The sequence below is a fragment of the Mustelus asterias genome, chromosome 11 (assembly GCF_964213995.1).
Source record: "Mustelus asterias chromosome 11, sMusAst1.hap1.1, whole genome shotgun sequence".
Lineage (NCBI taxonomy): Eukaryota > Metazoa > Chordata > Chondrichthyes > Carcharhiniformes > Triakidae > Mustelus > Mustelus asterias.
The window spans coordinates 8,825,073-8,851,899 of record NC_135811.1 but is presented as its reverse complement, the minus strand read 5'-3'; the positions used below and the strand labels follow the sequence as shown (position 1 = coordinate 8,851,899).

General features: G+C 47.5%; 1 protein-coding gene across 1 annotated transcript in view; it reads left to right on the top strand.

Annotated features, from left to right (window-relative positions):
- The window catches only part of LOC144500344 (uncharacterized), a 198,724-nt gene that overhangs the window by 58,807 nt on the left and 113,090 nt on the right, over positions 1-26,827 (top strand). The window contains exons 3-5 of the mRNA XM_078223092.1: positions 1,103-1,186; positions 10,749-10,805; positions 13,291-13,443. Coding sequence (XP_078079218.1) covers positions 1,103-1,186; positions 10,749-10,805; positions 13,291-13,443 — 294 coding nt within the window. The remainder of the gene's footprint in view (positions 1-1,102; positions 1,187-10,748; positions 10,806-13,290; positions 13,444-26,827) is intronic.

Here is a 26,827-nt window from a genome sequence, read left to right as displayed (position 1 = left end):
CCTTGGTTTTGGGATAGAGGTTTTGTGTAATGACAGCCAGCTTTCCATTGTTAGACCCGAAATAGATTTTTGTTTTCCCCTTGACCCTTCTGGTGATCCACGCCTTTTACCTTTGACCTCAGTCACCACTCTTGCTTCACTTGACCCAAATACGTCATTAATATGTCAGCTGTGGTTCAGCTGGTAGTTCTCTTGTCTTTGAGCCAGAAGCCAGGGGCTCAAGTCCCACTCCCAAGGCTTGAGCACAGTCTAGGCTGACACAGTAGTGCAGTACTGAGGGAGTGCTGCACTATCGGTGGTGTTGTTCTGCCCCCTTTTGTGGGCATAACACATCCATCCCATGGCACACTTTCAAAAGAGATCAGGGTATCTATCCCTGGTGTCCTGGTCAATATTTATTCCACAACCAACATCACAGAAAACGGACTATCTCGTTATCTCATTGCTGTTTGTGGGTGGCACGGTGGCACAGTGATCAGCACTGCTGCCTCACAGCGCCAGGGACCCGGGTTCGATTCCCGACTTGGGTCACTGTCTGTGTGGAGTCTGCACATTCTCCCCGTGTCTGCGTGGGTTTCCTCCGGCTGCTCCAGTTTCCCCCCACACTCCAAAGACGTACGGGTTAGGTGGATTCAAGTGACGGCAGAAGGGAAGAAGCTGTTCTTGAGTCGGTTGCTACGTGACCTCAGGCGTTTGTATCTTTTTCCCGACGGAAGAGAGAATGTCCGGGGTGCGTGGGGTCTTTGATTATGCTGGCCGCTTTTTTATTTTTTAAGTGGAAGGTTGTCAGCTCTCACTGGGTACTGTGAGATGGTTCTCTCTTTATCTGCCTGGCCTCCGATGAGCGTATGGGAAGTGAATACTGGGGAGGGTATATAACAGGGCGAATTCTCTCACATTGTTCAGTTGATCTATGCGATGAGCATTGAGAGTAGGCTGTCGCTGAGCTTTGCATTGTACAAAAGCCAGTCTCAGATTGATGGTGTCAGGCTGTCTTTCTACTTGACTGCCTTCTGAACATTAAGCTTTGTGCTTTCCGACTCCTGCATTCATCATGGTGCGGTTGCAACGTTAACCATGACCTGCCTTTATTTACCAACAGGACAATGGAATCAAGTTGGACAAACACGTAACCGACCAGGAAAGAGCGAAAAAGAAAGCAGAGAGGCGAAGGGCCAAGAAAAAGGTATTTGTTTTGCTTATTGCTTTTCAGTGACTGTCGTAACGTTTCTGCTTGAGGAAGGAATGGGATAATCCCAGTAAGCCCTGATTGAATCAATATAATGCTGTGTATGAGTTTTGCTGCCAGGTGTGATATCAGGAACATCCCAACAACTGACTGACTGAATCAAATAGAAGGGCATCTTCCTTCATTTGTTCATAGTGGGGAGAGTACAGACCATACTCAACCAACCCGTGCTTGCAAAATGTCCACTGTTAGATGTGATAGGGGAGGCAGTGGTGTAGTGTTATTGTCGCTGTACTAGTAATCCAGCGGCCTAGGATGATGCTGTGGTTCAAACCCCACCATGGCAGATCATAGAATCCCTACACTGCAGGAGGAGGCCATTTGACCCATCGACCACAATCCCACCCAGGCCCTATTCTCGTAACCCTACGTATGACCCCTCAGTCATAGGGGGACTAGCTAGTGTAAATGACCCCTCAGTCCAGGGGGACTAGCTAGTGTAAATGCGTGGGGTTATAAGGATAGGACCTGGGTGGGATTATGGTTGGTGCAGACCCGATGGGCCGATTGGCCTCCTTCTGCGCTGTAGGATTCTATATTTGCCCTGCTAATCCCCCTCACACTAGGGGCAATTTAGCATGATCAATCAACCTAACCCGCACATCTTTGAATTGTGGGAGGAAACCGGAGCACCCGGAGGAAACCCACACAGACACTGGGAGAATGTGCAAAATCCACACAGACAGTGACCCGAGGCCGGATTTGAACCCAGGTCCCTGGCGCTGTGAGGCAGCAGTGCTAACCACTGTGCCACCGTACTGCAGATGGTGAAATTTGAATTCAATAAAAAAATCTTGAAATATCTGTCTACTGATGATCATGAAACCATTGTCGATTGTCGGAAAAACCCATCTGGTTCACTAATGTCCTTTAGGGAAGGAAATCTGCCGTCCTTACCTGGTCTGGCCCACAAATCACTCCAGAGACACAGCAATGTGGTTGACTATTAACTGCCCTCAGGGATGGGCAATAAATGCTGCCCCAGCCAGCGAAGCCCACATCCCATGAAAGGGTTAAAAAAACATTCTGCGATTGGGCAGCACTTGTTGAACAATTCTGAGTGTGCTAATAGCTATATTAACAACCAATTTCAGATAATCAGCTCGGCCTATAATGTGGCTCATTACCGCATGCTGGAAGGGATATGCATTCGTACACAGGGACCTAGTCTCTGCAAACTAAAGGAATACCTTATGTCTTTTTTGAATTTGAGGACCCTATAGATCAATGTTGCTTTCTCCATGGTAATGCCTCAGACAATTACAGTCAAGTGGAATTCCCTCCCAACCCACAGAAAATGGACTGCAGCGATTCAAGAAGGCAGCTCACCACCACCTTCTCAAGAGCAACTAGGGATGGGCAATAAATGCTGGCCTAGCCAGCGGCGCCCATGTCCCACGAATGAATATTAAAAAAAAGTCACAAACCAATCACCTCCCTTTGCTCCTGTAATATAAATTGTTGTGATTGTTTGAAATTTGGCATTCTTGCATTTGTCCCAGTGAATGTAAGCAGAAAGGATCAGCAACATGGACAGAAGCAGTCCGTGTCCAAATGCAGCAAGACCTGGTCAATATCTAGGCTGGGGTTGGTAAGTGGGCAGCACGGTGGCACAGTGGTTAGCACTGCTGCCTCACAGCGCCAGGGACCCGGGTTCGATTCCCAGCTTGGGTCACTGTCTGTGTGGAGTTTGCACATTCTCCCCATGTCTGCGTGGGTTTGCTCCGGGTGCTCTGGTTTCCTCCCACAGTCCAAAGATGTGTGGCTTAGGTGCATTGGCCATGCTAAATTGCTACTTAGTGTCAGGGGGGACTAGCTAGGGTAAACACATGGGGTTATGGGGATTGTGGTCTGTGCAGACTCGATGGGCTGAATGGCCTCCTTCTGCACTGTAGATTCTATGATTCTATGAAGTGACAAATAACATTGGTGCCACAAACCTGATAGGAGAACTTTCCACGTGTGTTCAAGGTATTTGCAGTGAAAATGGTTCCTGCTGGAATCTGTGAAATCTCCAACTTCAACCCTTAAGATAGGCAGAGGGATCTGGGTGTACAGGTACACAGGTCACTGAAAGTGGCAACGCAGGTGGAGAAGGTAGTCAAGAAGGCATACGGCATGCTTGCCTTCATCGGCCGGGGCATTGAGTTTAAAAATTTGCAAGTCATATTGCAGCTTTATAGAACCTTAGTTAGGCCGTATTTGGAATATAGTGTTCGATTCTGGTCGCCACACTACCAGAAGGATGTGGAGGCTTTGGAGAGGGTACAGAAAAGATTTACCAGGATGTTGTCTGGTATGGAGGGCATTAACTATGCGGAGAGGTTGGAGAAACTTGGTTTGTTCTCACTGGAGCGACAGAGGTTGAGGGGAGACCTGATGGAAGTCTACAAGATTATGAGAGGCATGGACAGAGTAGATAGTCAGAAGCTTTTTCCCAGGGTGGAGGAGTCAATTACTAGGGGGCATAGGTTTAAGGGGCAAGGTTTAAAGGAGATGTACGAGGCAACTTTTTTTACAGAGAGGGTGGTGGGTGCCTGGAACTCGCTGCCGGGGGGAGGTGGTGGAAGCGGATACGGTGGTGATTTTTAAGGGGCATCTGGACAAGTACATGAATAGGATGGGAATAGAGGGATATGGTCCCCGGAAGGGTAGGGGGTTTTAGTTTAGTCAAGCAGCATGGCCTGTGCAGGCTTGGAGGGCCGAAGGGCCTGTTCATGTGCTGTAATTTTCTTTGTCCTTTGTTCAATTCTTGGTGTCCAGGATTTCCAAAGCTCCAAGTGGATGCTGGGAAGGGAAGCCATTATTCTGGTCTTTGTAAATAGAGGATCACCTGTGATTTAGCAATCAAACGCACACCCTTTCAAGCTGTTTTCCCCCAAAACAATTTCACCTGTAAATAATTCCACTCTCCCGAGGGAATGACAGTGAAGCTTTAACACAGAAGGCCTGAGAATCAGATTTGAGTCCTCAGTCAGGCTGTGCTCTCTGCAGCTATACTAAATGGGAGAAACCCGGTCTCCCTGAACACAAGACAAAATATAAACCATTTTCCGCGTAGTCTGTTTCTCACCAGGGTAACTGTACCCCTCTCTCCTACTCACAATCCCTGTTGTTGTCTTTCATGTTCTTGGGGTGCTGGACCAGAAGCCCAGGTTACCTTGGGACTGCAGACCAGACCCCAACAATTTTTCTATTTTGGTATAAGCGTGAGGAGAGGATGCTTCGTTCCAGGAGTGATTCCACTGACAAATTAGAGACCTTTTCTAGTGAAACAAACTTTATTCAATAACGCAGTTTAAATACACCTTTAACAAATGAAGAAAAGTAACTATTAACAGTTGAACAATATTGAAAATGAGAAAGAAACAACTTTAATTTTGAACTTATCACTGTTTCAGTTCCAAATAAGCAACACTCCTCTTACAGACTTAAAAACCACTTTAAATACAGTTAGCAGCCGTAAATATACTCGCTACAATGAGTATAGACAGTCTTGAAGCTTTCAGAGAGATATAGACGCTGGAATTCTATCACCTCACCCGCCACGGAATTGGAGCGGGTAAGGGGTAGACAATGGAAATGTCCATTGATCTCGGGCAAGAATTTCTGCTTTCACTCAAGCAAGGCCAAAATGCCTCACCCAGAATTCCAGAAGCCTGCAAAATCCTTCTAAGTTCAACCAGGTTTCAGCTCCAAACTGAACTGCTTTCTGCCAAAGCTTTTTTTTTCCTCTGCTACAGACCCAGGACTGCACATAATCCACATTGTCACATGACTCTGTCAATCACTGTAATTGGAAATCCCCGGGGAACTTAAGTAAACAAAAGTCCGCTAAGTCTACTTAATGTAACCACTTGCAAGGCTAAAGTGAGTAATTATCCTGCTCTTCCAGCGTCTGAGTTGCATTCCCCCAGACATATTGACTGCCTGTAGCTGAAGCTGAATTTTTAAACATCCCCCTCAAACATAAAAAAAAATTATATCCATTTCAATTTCACTACTACCATCACAATCCTTAAGGACTAAATCAAAATTTGACAGATCAAATGGAAGACTGGAAAATGTCTGCACTGGACTTATTAATACCAGTTTTGGAATTGGCATTAATGCATGCTCTTGGAAGTACAGGAACTGTGCGATAACCAGTATCTCAGAGCTTTGCAATGTCACCTTCCAACCCAACTGACTACTTTCACATACTGTCGAATTGTGTTTCCAGCAAGTTTACAGTAGTTTTGAAATGTATTTATCCCTCCTGTGTAGGCTGAAAGCTGTTAATGTTCAACATAAATAAGTCAGTCTGATCTGAGTTAAGTTACTGGTGTGATCATCTGAGAATCCAAGGAAATGAATCCCCAGCTGTTGCTGCTGGTCACTTTTTTTTTGTCCAAACCTCTGATTCCGGAGCGGAGAGAGTGAGAACGTTCCCAGAGCCTAATCCCAATCTCATCCCGGAGCAGAGAGAATGAGAATGTTCCTGAAATCTGGTCCCAATCTGATCCCGGTGCAGAGGGGGTGAGAACGTTCTTGGAATCTGGTCCCAATCCGATCCCGGTGTGAGAACATTCCCGGGGTCTGATCCCGGAGCAAAGATGATGCGAACATGCCCAGAATCTGATATCAGTCTGATCCCGGAGCAGAGAGAGAGCGATGATGTTCCTGGAATCTGACCCCAATCTGATTCTGGAGTGGAGAAGCTGAGAGCATTCCTGGAATCTGATCCCAATCTGATTCCGGAGCAGAGAGGATGAGGACATTCCTGGAGCCGGATTGTGGTGCAGGCTGTGAGGGTGCTGCTGGAATTGGCTCTGCCACAGTAACTGGAGTTGACGTGTTTCTGGTTGGGGAGCGCAGACTGATCCCTCTGACCTCCCGGGTACTTTTAAAATCCTCCCAGTGAAGACTCTGTGGGTCAGTTCAGAGCTTTATGTGCATCGGGCTTTAAAATGGTGGGAGAACTTCCCACCTGTGCCCGAGGTTTATCGTTTTAAAGCTCTGGATAGTTTCAGTTCCGCTTTATTCCACGGTGCCAGTGCCGGCATGCTGACCCCTGCCACCCGCAATCCACCCCCCTCCACCCCCCACAGTCCTGCCACCTGAGGCCACCACCCAGGTTGCCTAGTAATCACATCAATCCTTGAGTTTGGGTTTGAGGGCAGTTCCTTTATTATCTGCTCAACTGTTCAATAATCTGTTGTCCTGATAAATCTGGTGTTGCTAGGTAGTTGAGGGAGGTGATTATTATTATTCCAATGCTCAGAGACAGAGCTGTTTGGACTCTATCCTCTTGCCGATTTCAATCTGTGGGCTGCTGAACCTGTTTGGTCAGTTATTTTTTTCCCCTAATTTTCTACACGGTATGCCAACCTTCCAGCAGAGACTGTGCCAATTAACTCCTTCAGACAGACGCGGTTTTCCTAATGAGATCCAGGCTGTAGCTTGTCAGCTTGACCCAGTTGTAATAATATAAATATGTGTCTATATGGTTCCTTCCACAGCCATTGACAGTGAGTGCCAAGCTGCTGTACAGCAAATACAGCAATTTGAAATGTCGCCGCAGTGAGCAGCAATGTGATAATGACCAGATAATCTTGTCATGTTGATTGAGGGAGAAATACTGGCAGGAACAGGGGAGAAGCCTCCACCCTTCTTCCAAACCGTGCTGGTGGATCTTTACACCCTTGTACACAGCAGGGGGTTCTCAGCTTGGTGCCTCGTTGGAACGGTGGCACCACTGACAGTGCAGCACTCCCTTCGTACTGTACTGGGAGGGCCAGCCTTGACTTTTGTGTTTAAGACCTGGAGTAGGACTTGAACTCAGGACCTCACTGTTCCGAGGTGAGACTGCTCCCAGCTGAGCTACAGCTGAGAGTCAGCAGCACTTTGGCCTTGAGGAGCGAGGATTTGAATACCCGGTGGTTCAGTGTCCAGCGATTGCTGAGTTGTTGAGGGTGACATCTTTTGGTTGAGATTTGGTTTGTCCGGTCTCCGCTTTCTTTTCTTTTTTACTTTTTCCCTCACTATTGTGCTGCCTCATTGTTGCTCCTCATTCCCTCGATGTCTCTCCCTCGCTGTTGCACCCTCATTGTCGCTCCCTCATCGTCTCTCCCTCCCTCCCCCGCCCTCCCTCCCTCAATTTTAATCGCTCCACCATTGGGAAACGTGCCTTCAATTGGCCAGAACCTAAGTTCTGGAATTCCCTCCTTAAGGGGGTGATTCTCCCATTACGACCCACTAATTGTTTGGCGGGTTGGATCGGGAGATGTGCACATGCGCAGATTTGCAGGATTCGCGCATGCGTTCCCGATGCACGTGCGTCTCCCACTGCCGGAATCCGGCGCGGTCGAGGCCACATAGGAAACTGGCAGGAAGACCAGGTGAGTAACTTTAATCTATTTTTAATGCGATTTAAATGTGATTATCGGCCCCGGGACTGAATTCTCCAGGCCCGATAGCATCTCCCACCCTGCCGTTACAATTTCACTCCGGCGGGGTTTAGAGCAGCTCCACACCTTCGGGGAACTGGGGGGAGACACGGCTGGAGTGAAGGGGGGCAATCAGGGTTGCCTAGGCGGTGAGAAGCAGGGGTTGTTGCCCCCTGGGCATGGGGACTCTGGCAGTGCCAGCCTGTGCCCCCGGCACTGTCCAAGGGACAAAGTGCCCATGCACGGGGAGCACCTTGGCACTGCCCATTGGGCATGGGGCAGTGCCAAGGTGGTGTGGCCTATTGGGATGGGGCTTGGGGGGGCGCGGGGCATAATGGGGTGGGGCAACTGGTGATGGTGGGGGGTCCTGCACCACTCTGCATTGGGGTCTGGTCGGGGCTGGAGGGAGGCCAGCGATCGGGGCGGGCTGGGTGATCGGGGCCACAGATCAGGGGCCATCGCGCATGCGCAGAGTTCCGGAACTGCGGCGTGAATAGGCCCCGCCCTCCCGAGCTTTTAATGACATTCACGATTGGGACCTCTGCATTGCACAGGATGTGGGAGATTCGAGTCTGAAGTTGAACTGAAAATGCAATCGTGATTTACACAATTTTTCCCGCGAATTCAGCACCGAGAATGTTTTTGGGAGAATCACCCCCTAAATTTCTCAATATCGCTTTCTTCCTTTAACCTGCCTCGTTGATCAAACTTTTAGTTTTCTGATTGACTATCTCATCTTTTGTTTGATAATTGGTCCAGTGAAGTGCTTTGGAATGTTAAAGGCACTATATGAATGAGTTGTTGTTAGATGGTCCAATCCACTCCTTAATCGTCAAGCGAATACAATTCTAGCCATCATACCCTGCATTGTCTTGCAGGCTGTGGTTGATATTTAATGGTCAAAGCTCCGACATGGGAATGACCACTTGAGACTGGGTCACTGCAGCACCTACCTATATCCCAGCACGCATGAGCAGCTTTTTCGTGGGACATGGGCACCGGTCAAACCAAATCTCAACCAAAAGATGTCACCCTCAACAACTCAGCAATCGCTGGACACTGAACCACCGGGTATTCAAATCCTCGCTCCTCAAGGCCAAAGTGCTGCTGACTCTCAGCTGTAGCTCAGGTGGGAGCAGTCTCACCTCGGAACAGTGAGGTCCTGAGTTCAAGTCCTACTCCAGGTCTTAAACACAAAAGTCAAGGCTGGCCCTCCCAGTACAGTACGAAGGGAGTGCTGCATTGTCAGTGGTGCCACCTTTCCAACGAGGCACCAAGCTGAGAACCCCCTGCTGTGTACAAGGGTGTAAAGATCCACCAGCACGGTTTGGAAGAAGGGTGGAGGCTTCTCCCCTGTTCCTGCCAGTATTTCTCCCTCAATCAACATGACAAGATTATCTGGTCATTATCACATTGCTGCTCACTAATTAGTTGTCACATCTCCTACGTTACAACAGCGGCGACATTTCAAATTGCTGGCATTCAGAAACATAGAAAAACTACAGCACAATACAGGCCCTTCAGCCCACAAAGTTGTGCCGAACATGTCCCTACCTTAGCGATTACTAGGCTTACCTATAACCCTCTATCTTACTAAGTTCCATGTACTTATCTAACAGTCTCTTAAAAGAATCTATCGAATCCGCCTCCACCACCATTGCTGGCAGCCCATTCCACGCACCCACCACCCTCTGAGTGAAAAACTTACCCCTGACATCTCCTCTGTACCTACTCCCCAGCACCTTAAACCTGTGCCTCTTGTGGCAACAATTTCAGCCCTGGGAAAAAGCCTCTGATTGTCCACTCGATCAATACCGCTCAACATCTTATACACTTCTATCAGGTCACCCCTCATCCTTCGTCTCTCCAAGGAGAAAAGGCCGAGCTCACTCAACCTATCCTCATAAGACATGCCCCCCAACCCAGGCAACATCCTTGTAAATCTCCTCTGCACCCTTTCTATGGCTTCCACATCCTTCCTGTAATGAGGCGACCAGAACTGAGCACAGTACTCCAGGTGGGGTCTGACCAAGGTCCAATATAGCTGCAACATTATCTCACGACTCCTAAACTCAATTCCTCGATTGATGAAGGCCAGTACACCATACGCCTTCTTAACCACAGCCTCAACCTGCACAGCTGCTTTAAGCGTCCTATGAACTCGGACCCCAAGATCCTTCTGATCTTCCACACTGCCAAGAGTCCTACCATTAATATTATATTCCGCCATCCTATTTGACCTGCCAAAATGAACCACCTCACACTTATCTGGGTTAAACTCCATCTGCCACTTCTCCGCCCAGTCTTGCATCCTTTCAATGTCTCGCTGCAACTTCTGACATCCCTCCGCACTATCCACAACACCTCCAACCTAGTTGCCCGAGGGCAGTTGAGAGTCAACCACATTGCTGTGGCTCTGGAGTCACATGTAGGCCAGACCGGGTAAGGACGGCAGATTTCCCTCCATAAAAGGCATTAGGCCAGAGCTGCCAGAGGTGGGTACAATTTTGCCTTTAAAAAGCATTTAGATAGTTACATGGGTAAGGTGGGTATAGAGGGATATGGGCCAAACGCGGGCAATTTGGGACTAGATTAGTGGTTAAAAAAAAAGGTGGTGTGGACAAGTTGGGCCAAAGGGTTTGTTTCCATGCTGTAAACCTCTATGACTCTAGTGAACCAGGTGGGTTTTTCCAACAATCAGCAATGATTGCATGGTCATCAGTAGATTCTTAATTCCAGGTATTTTTTTACACAATTCAAATTCCACCATTTGCTGTGATGGGATTTGAACCTGAGTAAAATGGTTTAGAAAATAGGAATGATGGATTGGTGCAGCTCAATTATTGTTTGGTCCTTGCAGCCCCATTCCCCACCAAAAGAACCACAATGCATGACCACCAATTGAATTGAGAATGCGTTCTGATCTCATTGAAAATTCGTGTGATTATTGACATTTATACCATTGTTTTGCACTGTATGTGGGACCTCATCCTGAACCAACTCGTACTGTAGATGTTGATAAAAGGATGAAATCTTTGTAATGATCCTACAAATCTGCTTTTCCCTCCCAGCGTCAGAAGGAAAGGAAAAAATTGGAAAGAGGAAAGAGCAATGAAGAGAACAGAGAGGTAAGGAAAGTAGTGTCATCAGGTGTTCTTGTCCAGTTTAGGAATAAGTTTGAGTTCCCAAATTATTGCATCCTTATTGCATAGAAAAGGAGTTGAGGCCGGCACAGATCAGCCATGATTGTATTGAATGGTGGGGCAGGCTTGAAGGGCTTGGTGGCCTACTCCTGCCTTGTTGGGCGGCATGGTAGCACAGTGGTTAGCACTGCTGCCTCACAGCGCCAGGGACCTGGGTTTGATTCCCAGCCTCGGGTCACTGTCTGTGTGGAGTTTGCACGTTCTCCTCGTGTCTGCGTGGGTTTCCTCCGAGTGCTCCAGTTTCCTCCCACACTCCAAAGATGTGTGAGTTTGGTAGATTGGCCATGCTAAATTGCTCCTTAGTGTCCCAAGATGTGTAGGTTAGATGGATTGATCATGGTAAGTGTACAGGGTACAGGGATGGGACGGGGGAGAGGGCCTCAGTAAGGTACTTTGTCAGAGAGTCAGTGCAGACTTGATGGACCGAATGGCCTCTTTCTGCACTGTTGGGATTCCATGATTATATGAATTTAAGAAAGCACCAAGTGGGAGGATGGGATTTGGGGCGGAAGAGGTCAGATGGGCCTTTGTTTGAAAGCAGCTGGCAGTTCTTTGCTTTGACCCTTTTAGAAAACTTTGTTTCGCAGTGACTGAGCTGAAACCTATGGGGGCAACCTGTCTGAGGAGAGAATGGAACGTCTCTGAGCTGCCAGCTGTTCTATAATTCTGTTTTGGAATTGTCATACATGTCGCTAAACATTCCTTCCTCATATAACAACGCACCAGCCTCCATCATCATCAGCTCATCCAAAACTCTGCTGCTAGTGACCGACCTCGCATCAAATCCCATGAACCCCTCTGCTCACTGGACCATGTTGGCTCCCATAGAGTCATAGAGGTTTACAGCATGGAAACAGGCCCTTCGGCCCAACTTGTCCATGCTGCCCTTTTTTTTCAAAACCTCTAAGCTAATCCCAGTTGCCCGCATTTGGCCCATATCCCTCTATACCCATCGTACCCATGTAACTGTCTAAATGCTTTTTAAAAGACAAAATTGTACCCGCCTCTACTACTACCTCTGGCAGCTTGTTCCAGACACTCACCACCGTCAGTGTGAAAAAATTGCCCCTCTGGACACTTTTGTATCTCTCCCCTCTCACCTTAAACCTGTGCCCTCTAGTTTTAGACTCCCCTACCTTTGGGAAAAGAAGACAAGCCAGTCAGACAAGCCTCAGTTTTTAGAGCTCTCAGCCTTGCTTTTACATCTCGCCATGGCTTTGTAACTTGGTCGGTGTGTGAGTTTGTCTCTCTGTAACCTGGCCTTGTGTGAGTTTGTCTCTCTGTAACCTGGCCTTGTGTGAGTTTGTCTCTCTGTAACCTAGTCTTGTGTGAGTTTGTCTCTCTGTAACCTGGTCTCTGTGTGAGTTTGTCTCTCTGTAACCTGGTCTCTGTGTGAGTTTGTCTCTCTGTAACCTGGTCTTGTGTGAGTTTGTCTCTCTGTAACCTGGTCTCTGTGTGAGTTTGTCTCTCTGTAACCTGGTCTCTGTGTGAGTTTGTCTCTCTGTAACCTGGTCTCTGTGTGAGTTTGTCTCTCTGTAACCTGGTCTCTGTGTGAGTTTGTCTCTCTGTAACCTGGCCTTGTGTGAGTTTGTCTCTCCATAACCTGGTCTCCCTTGTGACCTGGTCTCTGACCTCGTCTCGCTGTGACCTCCTCCAATCCTACAACTCCCCCACGTTTATGTTCTCCGTCAATTTGGTTTCTTGTGCATCCCTTATTTTGATTGCTACACCATTGACTGCCATGTTTTCAGTTTTGAAATTCCCTCCCCAAATCTCTCCTTGTATCTCCTCCTTAAAGACACTCATTAAAGGCTGGGCAGCATGGTGGCACAGTGGTTAGCACTGCTGCCTCACAGCGCCAGGGACCTGGGCTCAATTCCAGGCTTGGGTGACTGCCTGGGTGGAATCTCTAAGTTCTCCCCGTGTCTGCGTGGGTTTCCTCTGGGAGCTCCGGTTTCCTCCTACACTCCAAAGATGTGTGGGTTAGCTGGATTGGCTATGCTAAATTGACCCTTAGTGTCAGGGGGACTGGCAGGATAAATATATAGGGTTACGGGGATAGGGACTGGTTAGAATTGTGGTCGGTGCAGACTCGATGGGCCAAATGGCTTCCTTCTGCATTTTAGAGATTTTATGATCAAAACTTACCCCTTTGACCATCTCTCCTAATATCTCCTTCTGTGACACGATCATGAATTCTGTCTGATAATGTTGCTGCTTTACTGTGTTAAAGGTGCAATTTAAATGCAAGTTGTTGTTGTTGCCGGGTGCTCTATGGAAGTTGCCTCCACCTTAGCGCTGTCCCTCACATCCTCATCATTTTGGGGCTACTCTGTGAGATGTGATATGCAATTCTTGTTTTATTTTAATGGCTGATGAAATTGAGCGTCAGAACCTTTTACATTTGTAGGAAAATGAAGAGAGCGATAGTGATGAGGAGGTTGAAGAAACTGTTAAAATACAGAAAATTCCGGAGTGTATAGAAGGAGCAAAGAAGACGTCACAGCCACTGGGCATCTTTGAAAACGGAAATAATATATCTGGACCAGTGACGATGGATGAGGTGAGGACACGCAAATTTCAGCTGTTTTTACCATTTGATTTGCTTTGAAAAGTGACACTGTTTACAATCAAGAATATTTGATGATTTTTAAATAGAGTCATAGAGGTTTACAGCATGGAAACGGGCCCTTCGGCCCAACTTGTCCATGCCACCCTTTTTTTTTAAAACCCTGAAGCTAATCCCAATTGCCCGCATTTGGCCCATATCCCTCTATACCCATCGTACGCATGTAACTATCTAAATGCTTTTTAAAAGATAAAATTGTACCCACCTCTACTACTACCACTGGCAGCTTGTTCCAGACACTCACCACCCTCTGTGTGAAAGAATTGCCTCTCTGGACACTTTTGTATCTCTCCCCTCTCACCTTAAACCTATGCCCTCTAGTTTTAGACTCCCCTACCTTTGGGAAAAGATACTGACTCCCTTGTCTGTGGCCCTCATTATTTTATAGACCTCCATAAGGTCACCCCTCAGCCTCCTACGCTCCAGAGAGAAAGGTCCCAGTCTATTCAGCCTCTCCTTATAACTCAATCTATCAAGTCCCAGTAGCATCCTAGTAAATCTTTTCTGCACTCTTTCTAGTTTAATAATATCCTTTCTATAATAGGGTGACCAGAATTGCACACAGTATTCCAAGTGTGGCCTTACCAGTGTCTTGTACAACTTCAACAAGACGTCCCAACTCCTGTATTCAATGTTCTGACCGATAAAACCAAGCATGCCGAACACCTTCTTCACCACCCTGTCCACCTGTGACTCCACTTTCAAGGAGCTATGAACATGTACCCCTAGATCTCTTTGTTCTGTAACTCTCCCCAATGCCCTACCATTAACTGAGTAAGTCCTGCCCTGGTTCAATCTACCAAAATGCATCACCTCGCATTTGTCTAAATTAAACTCCATCTGCCATTTGTCAGCCCACTAGCCCAATTGATCAAGATCCCGTTGCAATTGGAGATAACTTTCTTCACTGTCCATTATGCCACCAATCTTAGTGTCATCTGCAAACTTACTAACCATGTCCCTATATTCTCATCCAAATCATTAATATAAATGACAAATAACAGTGGACCCAGCACTGATCCCTGAGGCACACCGCTGATCACAGTTTGAAAAACAACTCTCTACAACCACCTGTCAAAATTGGCTTCTGTCAAGAAGCCAATTTTGTATCCATTTAGATACCTCACCCTGGATCCCGTGAGATTTAACTTTATGCAACAATCTACGATGCGGTATCTTTATATTTTTTTGACCATTCTTTGGGGGGGGTGGTGTCTGTTCAAAGCAAACAATGTTCACACTTTTCTGTGTGAATTCTAAATTGGGGCAAGGCCAATTTTGATGGTATCAGGCAAGAACTTTCAAAAGTTAATTGGAGGAGTTTGTGGGAAGGCAAAGGGATGTGGCAGGCTTTCAAAAGTGTGTTTACCAGGGTTCAGGGTAAACACATTCCTCTTAGAGTGAAGGGCAAGGCCGGCAGAAGTCTCGGGATGACTCGGGATATTGAGGCCCTGGTCAAGAAGAAGAAAGAGGCACATGACCTGCATAGGCAGCTGGGATCAAGTGAATCCCTTGAAGAGTATAGGGGGTGTAGGAGTAGAGTTAAGAGAGAAATCAGGAGGGCAAAAAGGGGACACGAGATTGTTTTGGCAGATAAGGCAAAGGAGAATCCAAAGAGCTTCTACAAATACATAAAGGGCAAAAGAGTAACAAGGGAGAGAGTAGGGCCTCTTATGGATCAATAAGGTCATCTATGTGCGGATCCACAAGAGATGGGTGAGATTCTAAATGAATATTTCTCATCAGTATTTACTGTTGAGAAAAGCATGGATGTTAGGGAACTTGGGGAAATAAATAGTGATGTCTTGAGGAGTGTACATATTACAGAGGAGGTGGTGCTGGAAGTCTTAAAGCGCATCAAGGTAGATAAATCCCCGGGACCTGATGAAGTGCATCCCAGGACGTTGTGGGCGGCTAGGGAGGAAATTGCGGGTCCCCTAGCCGAGATATTTGAATCATTGATAGTCACGGGTGAGGTGCCTGAAGATTGGAGAATGGCAAATGTTGTGCCTTTGTTTAAAAAGGGCTGCAGGGAAAAGCCTGGCAACTACAGGCCAGTGAGCCTCACATCTGTGGTGGGTAAGTTGTTAGAAGGTATTTTGAGAGACAGGATCTACAGGCATTTAGAGATGCAAGGACTGATTAGGGACAGTCAGCATGGCTTTGTGAGTGGAAAATCATGTCTCACAAATTTGATTGAGTTTTTTGAAGGGGTAACTAAGAAGGTAAATGAGGGCAGTGCAGTTGATGTTGTCCACATGGACTTTAGCAAGGCCTTTGACAAGGTACCGCATGGTAGGTTGTTTCATGAGGTTAAATCTCACAGGATCCAGGGTGAGGAATCTAAATGGATACAAAATTGGCTTCTGTCGGGTTGCTTTTCAAACTGGAGGCCTGTGACCAGCAGTGTGCCTCAGGGATCAGTGCTGGGTCCACTGTTATTTGTCATTTATATTAATGATTTGGATGAAAATATAGGAGGCATGGTAAGTAAGTTTGCAGATGACACCAGATTGGTGGCATGGTGGACAGTGAAGAAAGTTATCTCCGATTGCTATGGGGACCTTGATCAATTGGGCCAGTGGGCTGACAAATGGCAGATGGAGTTTAATTTAGACAAATGCGAGGTGATGCATTTTGGTAGATTGAATCAGGGCAGGACTTACTCAGTTAATGGTAGGGCGTTGGGAAGAGTTACAGAACAAAGAGATCTAGGGGTACATGTTCCTAGCTCCTTGAAAGTGGAGTCACAGGTGGACAGAGTGGTGAAAAAGGCATTAGGCATGCTTGGTTTCATCGGTCAGAACATTGAATACAGGAGTTGGGACGTCTTGTTGAAGTTGTACAAGACACTGGTAAGGCCACACTTGGAATACTGTGTGCAGTTCTGGTCACCCTATTATAGAAAGGATATTATTAAACTAGAAAGAGTGCAGAAAAGATTTACTAGGATGCTACCGGGACTTGACGGATATAAGGAGAGGCTGGATAGACTGGGACCTTTTCTCTGGAGCGTAGGAGGCTGAGGGGTGATCTTATAGAGGTCTATAAGATAATGAGGGTATAGATTAGCTAGATAGTCAATATCTTTTCCCAAAGGTAGGGGAGTCTAAAACTAGAGGGCATAGGTTTAAGGTGAGAGGGGAGAGATACAAAAGTGTCCAGAGGTGCAATTCTTTCACACAGAGGGTGGTGAGTGTCTGGAACGAGCTGCCAGAGGTAGTAGTAGAGTCAGGTACAATTTTATCTTTTAAAAAGCATTTAGATAGTTACATGGATAAGATGGGTATGGAGGGATATGGGCCAAACATGGGCAATTGGGATTAACTTAGGGGTTTAAAAAAAAAGGGTGGCATGGACAAGTTGGGCCAAAGGGCCTGTTTCCATGCTGTAAACCTCTATGACTCTAAATGCACCTTATCCAACTAAATGAAAGCTTTGGGGCCAGCCATTTCCTGGTTCATTCCCCATGGCAATGCCTTGACCAATCAGAGTTTGAATTTGAACAAAGGCTTGGCGATTAACTGTCCCCTGGTGCATTATTTGTGGCAACGGCTCTACCAATCCGAGTCCACCTGTCAACAAATCAGCACTCTGTTCTCATGCAGTATAAATTGTTTTTCCCTTCACTGTTCTTGGGAATTGTCTGGATCGAGTGCAAGCCTCTTTTTACTGCAATACTCAAGTTCTGTTGCTGTCAAACAATGATAAATGATCTAATTGAGTTTAAGTTAAGCAGCTAGTATAATTAAGGATCCCACGCACCCCGGACATTCTCTCTTCCACCTTCTTCTGTCGGGAAAAAGATACAAAAGTCTGAGGTCACGTACCAACCGACTCAAGAACAGCTTCTTCCCTGCCGCTGTCAGACCTTTGAATGGACCTACCTCGCATTAAGTTGATCTTTCTCTACACCCTAGCTCTGACTGTAACACTACATTCTGCACTCTCTCGTTTCCTTCTCTATGAACAGTATGCTTTGTCTGTATAGCGCACAAGATACAATACTTTTCACTGTATGTTAATACGTGTGACAATAATAAATCAAATCAAAATTAAATCAGTTTTCGAACTGATGTTAGAAATTTCAACTGGATGAATCAAAACGAAGTTACTGTATTGAGTTTCTGCTCACATCCAAAGCACAGGCTATTAGTTTCCAACACTTATTCCTGGCATGAGGGACTTCAGTTATGCGGACAGGCTGGAGAAGGTTGGATTGTTCTTTTTGGAGCAGAGAAAGTTAAGAGAAGATGTAGTTGAGGCGTTCAAAACCATGAAGGCTTTTGATAGAGTAAATAAGGAGAGTCAGTTTGTAATAGTAAGAAGATTGATAATCAGAGGACAGGGTGATCAGCAGCGCTGCCTCGCAGCGCCAGGGACCTGGGGTCAATTCCCAGCTTGGGTCACTGTCTCTGGATCCTCTGGATGCTTTGGTTTCATAGAGCTCTAGAATCGCTACAGTGCTGAAGGAGGCCATTTGGCCCATTGGGGTCTGCACTGACTCTCTGACAGAGCATCTCACCCAGGCCCACCCCTGCCCTACCCCGTAACCCCACACATTTAAACCCCCCAACCTACACATCTTGGGACACTAAGGGGCAATTTAGCATGGCCAATCCACCTGTGAGAGCACCTGGAGGAAACCCACGCAGACACAGGGAGAATGTGCAAACTCCACACAGATGGTCACCCACGTCTGGAATTGTACCTGGGTCCCTGGCACTGTGAAGCAGCAGTGCTCACCACTGTGCCACCGTGCCACCCTCAAAAATGTTTAAATCAATCTTCTTCGGTCTGTAACCTTGTAGGGTACAATCATAGAATCCCTACAGTGCAGAAGGAGGCCATTCGGCCCATCAAGCCTGCACCGATGACCACCCCACCCAGGCCCTCTCCCTGTAACTTCACATATTTACCCTGCTAATCCCCTGGACATTAAGGGGCAATTTAGCATGGAAAATCAACCTAACCTCCCACATTCACAAAGATGAGCAGGTTAGGAGGATTGGCCATGCCAAAATTGCACCTTAGTGTCCCAAGATGCCTAGGTTAGGGGGATTAGTTGGGTAAATACGTGGGGTTATGGGGATAGACCCTGGGTAAGATGCTCTGTCGGAGAATAGGTGGAGACTGGATGGTACGAATGGCCTCCTTCTGCACTGTCGGGATCCTGTGATTTATGATAATAGGCAAAAGAATTCAAGGTGAGCTAAGAATTTTCTTTACACAGCCTGTTGTTATTATCTGGAATGCACTGCCTGAAAGGGTGGTGGAAGCAGATTTGCTGGTAATTTTCAGAAGGAAATTGGATAAACACTTGAAAAGCAGACACTTGTAGGGCTGTGGGCCAAGGAGCAGGGAAGGGAGTGGGACTAATTGCACAAACTGTTAAAACAGCTAGCATTAGCATTATCATTATGAGCATTTTGGTTTGAATGGCCTCCATCACCTGCCATAAGGTTGATGGTTTTGTCTGAGCTTGGTGAGGTTTTTATTCATTTGTGGGACATCGGCGTCGCAGCCTGTCCAGCATTTATTGTCCATCCCTAGTTGTCCTTGTTCAGAGGGCAGTTGCGAGTCCAACTCATTGCTGTGGCTCTGGAGTCGCATGTAGGCCAGACCGGGTAAGGGCAGTAGAATTCCTTCCCTAAAGGACGTTAGGCAAACCAGATGGGTTTTCCGACAATCTACAATGGTTTCATGGTCATCGGTAGATACTTAATTCCAGATTTTATTTTTATTGAGTTCAAATTCCACCATCTGCCGTGGTGGGATTCGAACCCGGGTCCCCAGAACATTAGCTGAGTTTCTGGATTAATAGTCCAGCGATAATACCATTAGGCCGTCGCCGAGTGTGGGGGAGTAGAGCGCAGAGATGGTAAAGCAAAAGGACAAAATTTAAAAACATCATTTTATCCTTTAAAAGCCCAGAGGGGAAGTAGAGAGAAAAACTTTTCTTCAAGATGAAAACAAACATTCGGGAGCACGTTCCTTACATCACAATAGCGATTACACTTCATGTATCGTATTGGCTGCACAATCTTTTGATTTGGTTTGAGTTGATTTATTATTTTTCTTTCTTTACTATCACATGTATTAACAGACAGTGAAAAGTATTGTTTCTTGCGCGCTATACAGACAGAGCATAACGTTCATAGAGAAGGAAAGGAGAGGGTGCAGAATGTAGTGTTACAGTCATAGCTAGGGTGTAGAGAAAGATCAACTTAATGCAAGGTAAGTCCATTCAAAAGTCTGACGGCAGCAGGGAAGAAGCTGTTCTTGAGTTGGTTGGTATGTGATCTCAGACTTTTGTATTTTTGCCCGATGGAAGAAGGTGGAAGAGAGAATGTCCGGGGTGCGTGGGGTCCTTAATTATGCTGGCTGCTTTTCCGAGGCAGCGGGAAGTGTAGACAGAGTCAATGGATGACGTTGAGTCATCCGTAGACCGAGAAGGTTCTTCCATGGCTGTAAACAAAGGATCGCTAAAATATAATCTTGGCTAAACAATCCCTGGGGCAAAAGAAATGATGTGGAGATGCCGGCGCTGGACTGGGGTAAACACAGTAAGAAGTTTAACAACACCAGGTTAAAGTCCAACAGGTTTATTTGGTAGCAAAAGCCACACAAGCTTAGAGAAGACCCCAAAGTGGAGGAATAGATTATCTTGAGCCATATTTATGTCCTATCGGGCAGCTCTGATTCTTTTGCTTTGAGAAGCAAAATACTGCAGACTGGGAATCTGAAATAAAATCAGAAACTGTGGCAATTGCTCAGCAGACCGAGCACGCAGCTGCCTGACCCGCTGAATATTTCCAGCATTTTCCATTCTTGGGTGGGATTTTCCAGCTGTTCCCGCTGACGGGATTTTCCACGGGTTCCCCTGTGGCGGAGGGTGTGAACAATAGGAAACCCCGTTGATAGTGGTAGGACTGGAAGATCCTACCCCCATCCAACAATGATGGGACTGGAAGATCCTACCCCCATCCAACAATGATGGGACTGGAAGATCCTGCCCCCATCCAACAGCAGCGGGACTGGAAGATCCTGTCCCCATCACACATGCTGCAGGACTGAAGATCCTGCCAACATCCAACAGCGGCGGGACTGGAAGATCCTGCCCCCATCCAACAGCGGCGATATTGGTAGATCCTGCCCCTGAGCAACAGCAGCAGGACTGGAAGGTCCTGCCTCCGTCCAGCAGTGGCAGGACTGGAAGATTCTGCCCCCATCTAAAAGCGGCAGCACTGGCAGATCCTGCCACCAGCCAACAGTGGTGGGATTGGAATATCCTGCCAGCAGTCAATAGCAGCAGGACTGGAAGTTCCTGGCCCTGGCCAACAGCGGCAGGACTGGAAGATCCTGTCTCTATCCAACAGCGGCAGGACTGGAAGATCCTGCCCCCATCCAACAGTGGCAGGACTGGAAGATCCTGCCACCATCCAACAGCAGCTGGACTGGAAGATCCTGCCACCAGCCAACAGCGGCAGCACTGGAAGATCCTGTCCCTGTCCAACAGTGGTGGGACTGGAAAATTCTGCCCCCAGCCAATGGCGGCCACCTCTGCCACCACAAAACACATTCTCCTGTTGTGTGATATCTGTGCACTGTTTCTTTTAAGAATTTTACTTTGTTTTCGATTGGTAGTTTCACTACTTCTTATTCAGTTGCTGTGGGCAGTTATCTGTGTAAAGGTCTTTGTAGCCTCTTATATTAGAAACACTGGGGGAGTGCTAGACTGTCAGTAGTGCCGTCTTCCAGATGAGACATTAAACTGAGGCCCTGTCTCAGGTGGATGTAAAAGGCTCTATTTTGAAGAAGAGGTTGTGTAGATCTACCGGGGAACTGGTCAATATTTACCCCTCAACCAGCGTCACTCAAAACAGATTATCTGGCCATTATCACATTGCTGTGTATGGGATCTTGCTCTGTAAAAATGGGGCGATTGTCCCAAAAAAATTATGTGTCGAATTTGCGTAAAAACAGGAATCAATCCCGTTGTTTTTTCAGCGGGAGTTTCAAAATGAATCTGCCACACTCTGTGCATCACAGAGAGCCCCTGTGGGTGGGGCCTATTCCTGCTGGAAAGGCCGGCAGCATAGTGCTGAGTGCGCCACTGCGCATGCGTCAATCTGTCACAGCGGAGATCGGCGCATGCGCAGTCGCCCCGCACTGCCGGCTTCCCGATTGCTGGCCAGCCCCGCGACCCCGCAACGCTGCCTCTCCGACCCTCCCACAGCCCAATCGTTAGCCCCCCTTGGCCAGCCTCGCCTCCACCCCCCTTGTCCGCCTCGATCCCCCACCCCCTGATCTCCTGATGCCCAGCCTCGATCACTGGCCTCCCTCCCTCTGCCCTTGATCCTGACTGCAGAGTGGCTGCGGGACCCTGTCTGGTGTCCATTGGGCAGTGCCAAGGTGCCTCTTGGGCATTGCCGTGTTGCCCCTTGGGCAGTGCCAGGGGGTTAGGCTGGCACTGCCAAGCTGGCAATGCCCAGAGGGCACCCCCCCAGCGCCCGGTCCTCTTGAGGGGGGGGGCGGGGGGGGGGGCTACGATGGGCCCTCCAGTGGGGTTAGGCTCCCTGGCCAAGCGGGGAGCTGTTGTAAACCCTGCTGGAGTGAAGCACTCCTGGCAGGAGGGAGACTCTAGCGAGGCCGGAGACTTCAGTTCCGGGCCCGCTAATAGAATTAAAATTATATTTAAATTGGCATTGGAATAATTTATACAGCTCCGCGCCAGAGATCGGCGCAGAGCTGATGGCGCCGGAAATCTGGTAGCCGGAGACGCGCGGAGAACATGGCGCCCAGCGGGAATCCACTAGAGGGCCTCTGCTTGAATCTCCCGGCCCACTAGAGCAGTGCAGCAGGCTGGGAGAATCACCCCCACAGTGTTTCCTATCTGGCTCCACTTCTGATATAATTCATCAGCTGTAAAATGCGGAAGTTTTGTCAAGTCCAATGAACTGCCTGTCTTCAATACTAATACACCAAGCTGCAAGAGCATCATAAGCACCTTTCGCGCAGAATGATAGTGTCCGGAATAGATGCTCACCATATCCTTCCCTCTGACAACATTTATTATCCTTCAAGAGAGAGCGAGACTGAGGATGAAGACAGCAGGCGGGATTTTGTGGCCTTGCTCGAGCGAGACCGGAAAATCCCACCCAGGGTCAACGGACATTTTGACACCATAGAACCATAGACCATTACAGCACAGAAACAGGCCTTTTGGCCCTTCTTGGCTGTGCCGAACCATTTTATGCCTAGTCCCACTGACCTGCGCTTGGACCATATCCCTCCACACCTCTCTCATCCATGTACCTGTCCAAGTTTTTCTTAAATGTTAAAAGTGAGCCCGCATTCACCACCTCATCTGGCAGCTCATTCCACACTCCCACCACTCTCTGCGTGAAGAAGCCCCCCCTAATATTCCTTTTAAACTTTTCCCCCTTCATCTTTAACCCATGTCCTCTAGTTGTTTTCTTCCCTAGCCTCAGTGGAAAAAGCCTGCTTGCATTCACTCTATCTATACCCATCAAAATCTTATACACCTCTATCAAATCTCCCCTCGTTCTTCTACGCTCCAGGGAATAAAGTCCTAACCTATTCAACCTTTCTCTGTAACTCAGTTTCTCAAGTCTCGGCAGCATCCTTGTAAACCTTCTCTGCACTCCTTCAACCTTATTAATATCCTCCCTGTAATTAGGTGGTCAAAACTGCACACAATACGCTACCTTCGGCCTCACCAATGTCTTATACGTCACCATAACATTCCAACTCTTATACTCAATACTTTGATTTATAAAGGCCAATGTACCAAAAGCACTCTTTACGACCCTATCTACCTGTGACTCCACTTTTAGGGAATTATGTATCTGTATTCCAAGATCCCTCTGTTCTACTGCACGCTTCAGTGTCCTACCATTTACCTTGTATTTTCTACCTTGGTTTGTCCTTCCAAAGTGCAATACCTCACGCTTGTCTGCATTAAACTCCATCTGCCATTTTTCAGCCCATTTTTCTAGCTGGTCCAAATCCCTCTGCAAGCTTTGAAGACCTTCCTCACTGTCCACTACACCGTGGCAGGAATGACGGTAGAATTCTGGCGAGTATCTCCGTCGATAAACCACCCTAGCCTTTCCCCTTTGTGACCGGTATACATGTAAATATGTTTACTGAGAATGAATCATAGAATCCCTACAGTGCAGAAGGAGGCCATTCGGCCCATTGAGCCTGCAAAACGACAACAATTCTACCCAGGCCATATCCCCGTAACCCCACGCACCCACCCTGCTAATTCCCCTGACACTAACGGGCAATTTAGCACGACCAGTCAATCTAACCTGCACAGAAACTGGATCACCCGGAGGAAACCCATGCAGACACGGGGGGAACATGCAAACTCGACACAGACAATCGCCCAAGGCTAGAATTGAACCCGGGTCCCTGACGCTGTGAGGCAGCAGTGTTAACCACCGTGCCACCCATAAGTGACATTGTTAGCTTTAGGGATTGACATATAAGAGTAAGGAAGTCTCACTACAATTATACAGGGCATTGATGAAATCACACCCAGAATAATGTGCAGTTTCTTTTTATCGAGGGTAAAGCATGCTTTCCCTAGAGGGAGTTGAACGAGATTTTGCTGGATCGTGGGCTGAGGGATCCATCGGCGGTATTTTCCGGCCGCGCTTGCCCCGAAACTAGAAAGTCCTTCCCGAGGTCAACGGACTTTTCCATAGTCCGCCCCTTGCCCACTCTGATTCCCGTGGCGGGTGGACTGGGAAAATTCGGCCCATCATTGAGGAGAGAGAGGAGGAGTATTTAGATGTGCACTTGCAATGCCAAGGCATACCAGGCTATGGATCAATGCTGGAAAATGGGTTTAGAATAGTTGGGTGGTTTGTCTTTGACCAGCGCAGATGCGATGGGCTGAAGGGCCTTTTGCTGTGCTTTATACCTCTATGACTCTATTGAATAGCCCTATATAGGCCTATATTCCCTGGAGTTTAGAAGAGAAAAGGTGATCAAATTGAGAAGTATCACATCTTTAAGAAGCTTGACAGTGGATTCTGAACAAAGAACAGTACAGCACAGGAACAGGCCCTTTGGCCCACCAAGCCTGTGCCAATCACATTGTCCTATATAGACCAAACTCATGTATCCTTCTATACCCTGTCTGTTTATGTGTCTATCCAGATAAGTCTTAACTGTCGCGGACGTATCTGCCTCAACTACCTCACTTGGCAGTGCATTCCAGGCCCCACCACCCTCTGTGTCAAAAAACTTTCCCCGCACATCTCCACTGAACCTTTCCCCCCTTACCTTGAACTTGTACTCCCTTGTAATTGTCATTTCTGCCCGGGGAAAAAGCTTCCAACTGTTCACCCTATCAATGCCCCTCATAATTTTATAAACTTCTATCAGATCGCCCCCTCAGCCTCCGTCTTTCCTGGGAGAACAATCCCAGTTTATTCAATCTCTCCTCATAGCTAATACCCTCCATACCAGGCAACATCCTGGTAAACCTTTCCTGTGCTCCCTACAAAGCCTCCACGTCCTTCTGGTAGTGTGGCGACCAGAATTGGACCCAGTATTCCAAATGTGACCTAACCAACGTTTTATACAAGTGTAACATAATTTGCCAACTTTTATACTCGATGCCCCGGCCGATGAAGGCAAGAATGCCATATGCTTTCGTCACACCTTTCCCAACTGTGCTGCCACTGTTAAGGACCTGTGGACCTGTACTCCCAGATCCCTCTGCGTGCCTGTACTCCTGATGGTTCTTCCATTTATTTTATAGTTCCCACCTGAATTGGATCTACCAAAATGTATCACCTCGCATTTGTCCGGATTGAACTCCATCTGCCATTTCTCTGCCCAATTTTCCAGCCTATCTATACCCTGCTGTATTCTCGGAAACCCTGGCTGTGTATCCAGGACACGGGCTCAGAGTCCCAGACTAAGGGATTGAAGTGAGGAGGAATTTCTTCCCTCGAAGGGTTGTGAATCTTTTGGAATTCTCCATCCCAGAGGGCTGCGGGTACTCCGTCACCCAGACAGAGGTTAATAGATTTTTGGGTACCATGGGGATTAAGAGAGGGTGAAGGCAGGTAGATTTGTGGTAAGAGATAAGCCATGGTCTCATTGAACGGCAGAGCAGGTCCAAAGGGTTAAATGGCCCACTCGTGTTCCCACTTCTTATGTAATGATGTTTTTATTTCTCTGGCTCTTGTGTCTTGCACACAGAGGGAGAAAAGCAAGAATTACCCGATAAGGTGGAGAGTGGAATGTCTGAGCGCTCCATCCTTAACTCTGTGGGCAGGATTTTCCAGCCGCGCTCGCCCCAAAACCGGAAAATCCCACCCGAGGTCATAGAATCATAGAAATCATAGAAACCCTACAGTGCAGAAGGAGGCCATTCAGCCCATCGAGTCTGCACCGACCACAATCCCACCCAGGCCCTACCCCCACATATTTTACCCACTAACCCCTCTAACCTACGCATCCCAGGACTCTAAGGGGCAATTTTTTTTTAACCTGGCCAATCAACCTAACCCGCACATCTTTGGACTGTGGGAGGAAACCGGAGCACCCGGAGGAAACCCACGCAGACACGAGGAGAATGTGCAAACTCCACACAGACAGTGACCCGAGCCGGGAATCGAACCCGGGACCCTGGAGCTGTGAAGCAGCAGTGCTAACCACTGTGCTACCGTGCCACCCAAGGTCAATGGACCTTTGCATGGACCGCCTCCCCGTCTGCTACGATTCCCATGGCGGATGGGACAGGAAAATTCCAGCTTGGTTTTTCTTGGCTAGAATCTCTCATCTGATAAAATACTTACAGACTCTGAAACCAATCAATATTTTTCGCTGCATTGCAAGTGTTAATTTAAAACAAAAAAATTCAAATCAATCAATTAATCTATTAGTGCTAACCTTTTCCAGGCTGGGTAATACATTACATCCAGTAAATACATTGATCTTTCCTCATCACGGTTGCTCGAGTTATATTTTTCATTCCGGGAAGTGAAATGGGGCAGTGGCATTTTTCTCCCCCGTGTTATGATTCTCTGAAAAAGGAACATGGGTTTAAGAACAACGGTAGGCCATTTGGCCCCTCAAAGCTGCTCTGCCATCTGATAAGACCATGGCTGATCTGATTGTGGCCTCAACTCCACTTTCCTGTCTGTCCCCCAATAACCCTGGGGATAGGGTAAAATAAGAGGGGGGGGGTTTTACTTTACACGTGCACACACAAAAGATGGGGAGGGTTTTTTTTACATCCTGCCCCTTTTGCACTCGCATAATAAAA